At 42.4% G+C, this 10,272-nt stretch overlaps 1 protein-coding gene across 2 annotated transcripts; it reads right to left on the reverse strand.

The window, feature by feature from the left end:
• Positions 1-1,504: 1,504 nt before the first annotated feature.
• On the reverse strand, positions 1,505-6,367 carry slc26a10 (solute carrier family 26 member 10; the record flags this gene model as incomplete). Of its 2 annotated transcripts, XM_084552892.1 has the most annotated exons (18): positions 1,505-1,903; positions 1,977-2,083; positions 2,186-2,240; positions 2,321-2,409; positions 2,563-2,617; positions 2,721-2,903; positions 3,047-3,116; positions 3,346-3,452; positions 3,859-3,954; positions 4,047-4,124; positions 4,244-4,357; positions 4,439-4,586; positions 4,694-4,776; positions 4,860-5,012; positions 5,089-5,253; positions 5,333-5,490; positions 5,671-5,781; positions 6,103-6,367. In XM_084552892.1, 18 exons carry the CDS (start codon positions 6,365-6,367, stop codon positions 1,865-1,867), a joined length of 2,076 nt encoding a protein of 691 aa, XP_084409018.1. In that variant the 3' UTR covers positions 1,505-1,864. The 2 variants fall into 2 exon arrangements, with proteins under 2 accessions (XP_084409018.1, XP_084409017.1); XM_084552891.1 differs by having other exon boundaries at positions 1,505-2,083.
• Between the last annotated feature and the right edge of the window lie 3,905 nt (positions 6,368-10,272).

Below are 10,272 nucleotides of genomic sequence, written 5' to 3' on the forward strand. Positions count from 1 at the left end.
CGACCTTCCTGGAGGAGTTTGCCGGTTTACTTTTTGAATATGTGCCTTTATATGTGTGTGCCTGTTTGTAGGTCTGACTGTAGAATCTGGCTTGGTAAACATCTGGCCAGAGCCTTGTGTACCATGTTCTAATTGAAGTGGACTACTTCCTGCCAATTAGTGAAACACTCCTTGAGCTTTAAAGGGAAAACCCAAAGGGTACAGTGTCTGGAGGCCTCTTTGAAATATGCACAGAAAAAAAAAAAAATTAATAACTTGACTATCCAACATCAAGCAAGGAAATAATTAGTTTTTTTTGTGTCCTGGTTTTGAACTCATACTACCTACAGCTTTACCAGGTCAAGGTTAACAGGATTTCGATGAGGATCAGCAGGAGGAAGAGGTTTAAGAGTTGGACAGCAGAGGGCAGCAGGGCTGTGAGGTAAGGCAGACAAGACAGGTTTTCTTACAGCTGTTTCATAATATGCAACTTCTTTCTTTGAAAGTAGGAAAAAGGCAGAGGCATAAGATCAAAAGTAGCAAGGTGGTTCATGTCAGTGAAGCTTGCACGCAGAGTTTCAGTTATTTTCCAAAGACGGTTGCTTGTTTCAGTTCAGGTTCTTGTTCAGCTTTAGATTAAAGTTCATCAAGTTGAGTGTTTAATATAATTTTTTATAATAATGCTAGGGTGTGGCTTATACACACTGAGAAAGTAATTCACACATAGTCAAATAAACAGGCCAATCTCCATAAGCAAACGTAACAGTGGATCCTCGTACCTTAAGACTAAACACCTCCTTTACATTTCTATTTTAGGACACAGTTTATTGTTGTCCAGATTTATTTATTTTTTTATTTATTTTTTTATTCTATTATTTCAGTTAACCTTGTTTTCCTTCAGTCAGCCATGATAACCAAACCAATCATCTGCAGGACTGATTCCCTGTAGTCACAGTTTTACTTTCAGCTGGCAAAAAAAAAAAAAAAATGTTTGCTATCACGTGACACAGATTTTCATTTATTTATTTATTTATTTAATTTATATAATTTCTCAGAGCAGACGTACAGGGCCTGGCCAAATACAAAGGCTGCTCTTCTTCCCTCGTCACAATCTGACAGAGAGGGCATGCTTCACATTCCACACTGTGTGTTTGAAAAAATTAATAGCTAGGGAACCCAAACATTGTCACAGAAACCCACACGCTGCCTTAAAATTAACCGAATGTATCTTTGATTAATTTAAATAAAAATTAAAAATCTAAGTTCTGTTTGTAGAGATATATTTATTGTCACGACAGCCACTGGATGGCAGAGTCGTCGTACAAAGGTCAGTCACAAAGCCTTTCGTGCTCACCACCCGTGAATATTTAAAGGGGGCATGGAATGACATTTCGAGCACAGATTTCAAAAGACAGATTTCAGAGGACACAAATACACATAGATGCATGATTTTTTTAACAAACTGTGCAGTGCACTTAATATTTATTTATATTGCAAACAACAAAAAGAAACTAAATAAATATTACAATGACAAAATACAGCATATATGACAGAAAAAAAAACTGCTACTAAATTAGAATAATTCATGCCTGTCATAAACAGTGTAACAGACAAAACTAATTATACTGGTTTCATTCACACTTGTTTACATTAAATATACTGTATGACAAGATTAGCGGTGTCCCAGGAGTCCAATATCTGCAAAAATAATGTAAAAGTAATGTATTTTATGACATAGTGCTACAACAGGCTACTGCTCCTTTAAAACACTGGTATACAGTACAATGTGGACCAAACGCTACAGACATATACAATATACGCCCTTGGCCGTTTTAGTCCCATACACTTGGTTGAAGGCCGCGCGATTCATCGCTGCAGTCCTGACTCACACCCAAACTGTTGTCGTGTTCTCTGCAGGTTTTTCCTACAACACACAACAGCATCATCATGAGTAATCAAAATATTCTGAATATTTGTGTAAAGATTCTGATCCCTACCTTCTGCTGTTGAATGTACATCACAGCGTCGTGGACAGTGACGAAAATATGTTGAGGGTTCATGTGGTTCATTAGACCGCTTGAAGTTAGGATCTTTAAGACGCTCTCTAAGGAGATAGAAATCAGTCAAAGTAAACGAGTGAAACGTTTGCATGACATATTATGTAACACATTATAACAGTTGGCAATTTTGGGCGCCCAAGTCTTACCATTGCAGTTTGCCAAATACACTTGAACTCCAACTTTCTGGCACTCGGTGCACATCTGCATAAAAAGCCACATTCAATCAGTCACTTTGACGCGATGCAACTGGCATCTGTCGTGTCTTGCTTTTGCAGACTAACCTGTGTGAAGAGTCTAGCTCCAGCCACGTCAACAAATATCACACTGCTGCAGTCAATTAACACATCCTGGACATCGCTCTCGGATGTTTCTGCAGAAAAATAGAGTTGTGGTTTTCTTTGAAGTTATTATGTGCAGCAGCAACAATGGCTACATAAATAGCGTAATATAAAAATGCTTAGCACACAGGACAGCAGGCGTGTTTAGTATGACTCACACAGGCCGCAATAAAAGTATTAATCACCTGATTTAAAGAAGTCAATTTCTGAGGAAAATGATGTGTTTGCAATGCCTCGTTCCTAAAGGACAGTACAACGGGGGAAATGAGAAGATGCTGAAATTAAACAGGCACGGTATGTACTTTATGTTTTTGATCTCAATCAGTGTCTGCAGCAGCCGTACCACGGTGTTGACGGTGGCCTCTCTCTCCCGTTTCTCCAGGGCTTTTCTGGCCTTTTCCCGGCTGCGGATCTTCTCTGGCGTCAGGCCCAACAGCCTGCTCATTTCCTCCCTGAAGAAGCTGCGGTTGCCGTAGTAAATAGGCCCGTTGTAAGTGAGGATCTTCACTCCGGGCACTTCATAGCACTGAAACGAAAAGAGGACGGCCTCAACCTTATAGGATACTCCTGCTGCATTGTCTCTGAGATTATAATTGTTGCTGGGATTTTGAAAAAAATAAAGAAATGTGTCTCATGTTGCGAGGATTAACAGCCAGAAACCTTGCTCACCTTGCTGTGGTTCTCCAGAGGTCTGTAAATTTCTGTGTTGCTTGCTCGGCCCAGCACTGAACAACCAGCCCTGCAGAATCATTGTTCATCAGCTTTGAATTAAAGTGACGCATCACATTATGACTCCAGACTCATTCTTGTCAGTAGAGCTTTATAGTCCCTGCAACACGTGCGCGTCATGTTTATGTGAGTTTAACCCCTCAGATGTGCGTGCTATTTCTTATCATATAAACTGTGTCAAGAGGTGCTCTTGCTGAATTGCTCCAAAGCATTTTGTGCAGAAGGAATGGAAAATGTACCTCTGTGTGCGGCAGATGACTGTCATCATAGAGAAAACCACCCCGATAGCCAGGCCAAGGTCCACGTTGAGTACCACCACAGACAGCCAGGTTACAACCCAGACCATCTACACAAAGACACGGGCACAATAACACATTGTCACGTCAGGATATAACAATCAACAATGGGAGTATGTCAGCGTGAGCGATGGTTTATTCTAGCCAAGCAATCAGTATGAAAGTGTAAGGATCACAGCAATTTATTTGATGTGTCCCCTGTGTTCCACTAGCTCATTATTCCATAACTAGATTAATACTTCTTGGCTGAAAGAGGGCTTGCATCAAATAACCTTGCAACTGTGACGCTGCAGTTATTGTTTGAAGAGACATGCATCACCAGTTTGTCAGCAGGCAACTACGCCATCGCAGAATATTCTAGCCAAACTGAGTGTCCACCTTCTTTCCATTTTCAAACATTCATTCTTGCATAGAGACCGCACTCTTATTGGTCACACCGCTATTAATTGGCCTTACAGAGTCCATCTTGCTGATTCTCCACAGCTCAGGTAAGTCTTGGAACTGCAAGAACATCTGCCTGAGGCTTGTAACGTTGATGCAAGCCAGGACTGCCTGAAGAGAGAGAAAGAGACGAAGGAGGAGGTGAGTGAATTTGTCCTCTCTCTTTCTCTTAAGCTTGTACAGAAACGCCCCTATGGACACACCTTTGGCAGGAAGTAGAACAGCGGACCAATCAGCAGCAGGACAATCAGCACAACCAGACTGGTGAACAAGCCAGAGAGCTGCAGGAATACATACACAAATACGATTGTGTCTTTAATACAAAGAGGTTACCAGTGGCAGGTAAGAGCCACAATAGAAGATGCAAAGAAGCTGCTGTTTATCGTGTACACTACTGTACCTGTGTGTATCCTCCGGCACTCTCAAGTATATTAGTGGTGGCTAGAGTGGCTGAGCTGGGGAAGCAGTTAAAAAAGGAGGACACTGTGTTGGAGATACCATGAGCAAGCAGCTCCTGAAATCACACAAAGGTTCAGTACAAAAACAGATCCTCTTTCACAATTCATGAAGCAGCTCTGTTTTTCCTGGTTTTTACCTGGTTGGGATGTATAGAATATCCATGTTTATCAGCATAAATCATAGCCAGTGAGACAGACACAGCATAACCAACAAATGTTATAGCTATTGTGTCTCCAGCAATAGCAGGGAAAGTGTGAACTGCAGGTATCCGTGGCGCCGGAAATCTAAAGAAAAGATGTAAAAGTTAGTCGAAATCCTGATAGCATGTGATCTCCAGTGTTCAGATTTATTTATTTTTTAATGTTTTTTATTTAAATATATACAAGATTACCCAGCGGGAATATGGCCAACAATCTCAATGTTGTAAGTGGAGTCCAGGGAGGAGGCATAGGCCACACCTGTTGCGATGATCACCTGAAGAGTGGAGCATAAAACCATAATGTGATAACGCTGTAAATTAGATAAACCTCCACCATTTACAAACCAAGCTGACTAACCGTCATAATCTCCACGGGGATAGGCGTTCGCAGGCGGTGCCGGTAGCGCATGTTGATCTCCTTAACTGGGACCAGGACGGCCAGACACACCAAAGAGATGAGCAGCTCAGCCATGTTGGTGTGAGGCAGGTTCTCCATCACCGACGCTAAAGTCTGAGCACACAAATTCGTGAGCAGGCTTAACATTTTGTGATAAAGCATTAAGTCGTCATCATAAAACACTCTGTACCTTGAAGAGGGAGAAGGTCCCAGTGTGGCGAGGGAGTCGCAGGCCCAGCATGCTTTGCAGCTGAGAGATGGTGACGTGGAAAGCAGCAGCGCTGGTGAAAGCCTTAACAATTGGCTCTGACAGATAGGTGGAGAGGAAGCCCAGCTGAAGACCAAACATACAGAGCTGCAGGACAAGACATATCTTCATGAGTGTCCGGTAACTAATCTCCATACTCTTTGATGACTTTCTGCATCAGTCTCACCATAATAATTCCTGAGAGGAGCGCTACAGCCGAGGCCACACCAATTCTCTGGGCCTCAAAGTCAGCCGCTTCAGACGAACTTGAGTTCATCTCGAGAGGGGTTGGAACCAGCTGCTCCACCACTGAGCCGGTCATCAGACTCACTACAGCAAAGGTACCTGAGAAAAGGCCAGTCTTCTCAGCAACAGCAGAAAACACCATCACTGAAAACTGACTGCGGTTTCAAGACTCATGACGAGATAGATGAGATAATATATATATACTGTACATGTGCCAGTGATGACTACTTCATGTTTCTACACTATATTTAATAGATGCTGCGGGGACTCACATCTTACCTGTGGACACGTGGCGACCTGTGCCAAAAAACATATACAGGACCACGGGAAAGAAGGAGGTGTAAAGGCCAAATATTGGAGCCACAGATGTGAGTAAAGCAAAGGCCATGCCTGTTTAAGAAAAAAATGAAAAAGACACCAGAGTAATTATTTTATTTTATTTTATTAGAACCACAGCAAATTGCATTATTCACTATGACAATGTGGGTGATGACTGTTTAAAGTAAGTGTAAAATAAGTAAATAAATGAAATTAATTCAATTTTCATCAGATTTATTTTTCACACATTATTATTGTTATTATTATTATTATTATTATTAATAAATCTTGTCCAGTTTAATTATTTTAATGAAAGTAACGAAACCGCCTATTGCCAGAGGAATCAACCTCTAAACATCTAATGAACCGTGCTCTTATTTCTGATTTCCTCACCTTGCGGAATGTGAAGAATACCCACAGTCAGTCCCGCTATAGTGTCTCCTAAAATCCATTTCTTTAGCTTGTATCTCGGCAGCCAGCTGAAAATGGGCACCCTCTCCCTCAACAGGTGAAGGCAGGCTCGCCTTGAACACCTGCACCTCCCGGCGAGTTTTTCCCGGAGCCGCAAACTTCCACTGGTGTTGTCATCAGAGCCGTAAGACTGTCTGAAGCGGTCCTCCGTGTAGATATTCCTGTACACGGCCACAGAAGCGCTCATACTGTCCCCGTACAGATGACTGATGAGGGTTCACCATGCAAGAGCGACAGTTTAGTCAGTAGAGATGTTGTCTATTGCAATACATATATAGCAGGCTCTGCCCTGACTCCAGGAGCCATTGTAATTTCCTGTCAGACCCTCCTCAGCCAATGACATGGCTCATAGCTCAACCTTTTTTGTTACAGTATTGAACAACTTTTTCCTTCCTCACACAACATAAAGGTGTGCTGGTCCATATTTCCTTCAGAGGTCCTCTGGGTCCTACTGCTAAAAGGATTTTTTTGTTTTTTGGGAGGAAAAAAAAAAGTCAGACACACAATCCTGTCCTTCACTCAGGACCCCTCCTCCCAAACACGCTCACCCCCTTCCACAGTGCACAGCTACGCGGTAGGTACAAACTCAGAGGGGGCACAATTGATTGAGTCATACAATGTATAGCACTGTGAAACGACACAAGAGATCAAAGTGGCATTGTTGGTTGGGCCGAGGTGTAACCTCAAACCATGTCTGTTAGCGAGGGGTTCATTTCCGAGGAGGATGGATGTCTGTAATTGGGCGGGTGGTTAAACCGTGTAGTCATAAGGAAAAGAGTCTGCATGGCACCTACGAGAACCTCTGTGAAACCCAATCCCACGTGGCAGCCTGGTTCACGGATCAAACCACACCTTGACTCCGATCAGAGTTTGTGTGTGATGATGAGTGAAATGTCGTTCTTTGTCACACGGGAGTGGATACAAGGGAGCTTTGGATAAATACAAGATAAAACAGATACAATTCATATTGTTTGCAAAATGCGGCTCGGGAAGTAGGGAGGAAGCAGGCGGAAATCAGTCTCACTAAGGAAATCAGTCTCACTGGTGAGACTGATTTAATATAAAACAACGGAAATGGAGAATTTAGGACTGGTGTACGTCCAGTTTTTTGGGCGCTGTGAATGAATTTCTCTGTTCTCATGAATAACGTGTCCCATCCCATGAGGCTACGTGAGGAAGGGCAGGCAATGCCACGGTTTTCCATTGTTGCGCTGGACAACACCCAAGGATTTTAGCTTGAAAGACCCTAGACCTCGGTTAGAAGGGCAGTGAGTTTAGATGTGAAAACCCAAAATATACTGTCACGCACGTTCAGTCTACAGCGAACACATCCAAGGACGAAGTGCATTTATGAGGTTGTTTCATCTTGTTGAATGAGGTGAAAGTGACAGCCATACCAACACCTTTCTGTGGACACAATATATACATACCCAAGTTAAAGGGGAACTACTGTTTTTTACAACCTGGACCTTATTTCTGTCATAAAATACAATCGTTTACTCACCCATAAAACTTTTGTGTCATTTATAGTCAATCGGGAGATATTTAGATCTGTGTATATCCATATAGTGGGAGTGACTGGGGCACTTAAACGCAGCCTCTAAATAACACATAATCTTCCGCGAAACTCGTTCATTTCACCAATATTTTGTTATGATACGCTAGTGCTATTTCCCGTTGAGTCCGGAGTTACCTGTTATCATCATCCGGGGTCTGTAGATTGACCTACAGACCCCAGATGATGTCTTCCGACCTGGATGATGTCATCTTTGAGCGCCGCGCGCACCCGCGACGGTTGGCTTGTTTGCCTGTAATTTGCTACTGCTATGGTTCGCCCACAACCTCAGAATAGGAAAAATATTCAGCCATGTTGCTAAAAATATTGGTGAAATGAACGAGTTTCGCGGCAGATAATGCGTTATTTAGAAGCTGCATTTCGGTGCCCCAGTCACTCTCACTATATGGATATACACAGATCTAAATATCTCCCGACTGACTGCAAATGACACAAAAGATATACGGGTGAGTAAACGATCGTATTTTATGCCAGAAATAAGGTCCTGGTTGTAAAAAACAGTAGTTCCCCTTTAAGTTTCACATGTCACCAGCATGTGTCTTTTAAGGCCCAGTTCAGACCTTATATTAATATCTGTCCTGAGGAATCCAGTCATGAAAGTGACAGCCAGTTAGCATGAACTCAAACATACCTGAAAGGAATGACAATTTGCATCAGTGTTTTCCAAATTAAGGGTAACCACACACCACAAAAATTAAGGCCACACAGTGACGCTGGTGAATCACAACCTTTTCTAACTCCTAAGGAAAACATCCGGCTGTTTAAGCAATGAGTTCTTCAAATTAAACCATCAGATGTTTTGGTTCGTTTTCCGATCGGGCGCTGCTATCGGCAGGGTGACATCGCTTATCTGTGTCCTTAAGACTCATAGTTAAACTATGAAATATCTTTTATATGACAGCGTGGTGCTGCAGCTTGATCAGACTTCAGAATACATTATTTAGGTTAAAAGAAGCCCTTTGTTAAAGGTAGAGGAGCTTTGTCACTCTAATAAACATATCTTCTCCAACCTTTTCCCTACTAGGGCTTTCCCACTGTATCATACAGTCACCTGACTTCCTCTTGTTCTGCATGATTACCAAAATAGGACTTGCTGCTGCTGCTGCTGTTGTTCTTCTTGGGAGAACTGTCTCTCTTTAACTTGTAAGATGGTTCATTTAGTTTCCTGGCTTTATGAGTTTTCTGTTGTTGTTGTTTTTGTGGTTTCTGTCAAATGGAGGACTTTTGCAACCAAACAGCATGCTGTAGGGCTGCAGAGCTGGAGGATACAAGTGAGTTCATCACTCCAAGAGACCTCTGACACATGTCATGCGGTCATCTGATTCAACGGGAACATGGAGCACTAATGTTATGGACATGAACTCATCGCGTCAACTCAGCCCAGTGGAAGCCATAATTAGCAGGGGGTGTTTGGTAATCCCACATACAGCGACAGCTTTGGAGGCAAATCAGATAATTTAAGACCCATTAATGTTTGTTTGTAATGACGTCGTGTTCATTCTAAATTTTAAATATGAAAACATTAGCTAATTTGGGCTAAACTGCCGCGTGTTGTTGTTATTCCTTGTAAAAGAAACCAGCGCTAACAATGAAAGTGGAGTCAGACAGGGCGTAGGTGAAAGGTCCGAGGATGTTTTACAGACGCAAAGCGCTGCGTGGACAAAGTGTGATGTATCCCTGCGTTTCAAACTAAATGAAATAAACAGACATGCATGTGGAGAGTTGTTATTGTTCCAGTGTCATATTCGTAGAATTCCTGTGTCTGGTGGAGAGGAGACACAGTGATATAAGGGACTTCCTTTAAATGCCAGGAATGTGGGCCATTGTGTTGATCAGCTCCGGAGGATTTATGAACACACCAACGGAGTGATGTGTCTGCAGACTGTTTAAACAAGATATTAATCAGTGGTTAAAGGAACAATGTGTTGAATGGAAAAGGATATGGAGTGTTAACCCCAAACTAGATGAAACCATTCTGCTCCTTCATAACAAGACTTTTCTTCATAAATTTAAACAATGGAAATGTGAATACTTGAGTGGCACTCCGAGCCACAACATTTTACCGTTTTCACAAAACAAGGCCGGCACCGTACTAACCTGAAAGCAATAACAAACCAGGTACCGACACCTTTCTGTGGACACAAAATATACGTACCCAAGCTAAGTCTCACATGTCACCAGAATGTGTATTTTAAGGCCCCGTTCAGACCTTATATTAACATCTGTCCCGAGGAATCCGATCGCATGTGGCCGAGTACAGGTGTGAACACCCCCAGGACACATTGAGAAAGAATTTGAAAGATCCGATGTCACACATTTGGAGGTGGTCTGGGTTGCACTTGTCTTCATTTGCTTCCTTTGGTAGTGTGAACACCAATGATATTAGTGTTTATTTGCATACAGAGGGTGAAACTGAGATAGGATCTGAAGAGCTGGCTGGAGACGCATTTGTTAATGCTAGGTCTGAGCACAGGCATTAAAAGCTGGCCACTTGCGAGCTGATTGCCCAGGTTGCA

Source organism: Chelon labrosus (genome assembly GCF_963514085.1).
Source record: "Chelon labrosus genome assembly, chromosome: 10".
NCBI classification, from domain to species: Eukaryota; Metazoa; Chordata; class Actinopteri; order Mugiliformes; family Mugilidae; genus Chelon; species Chelon labrosus.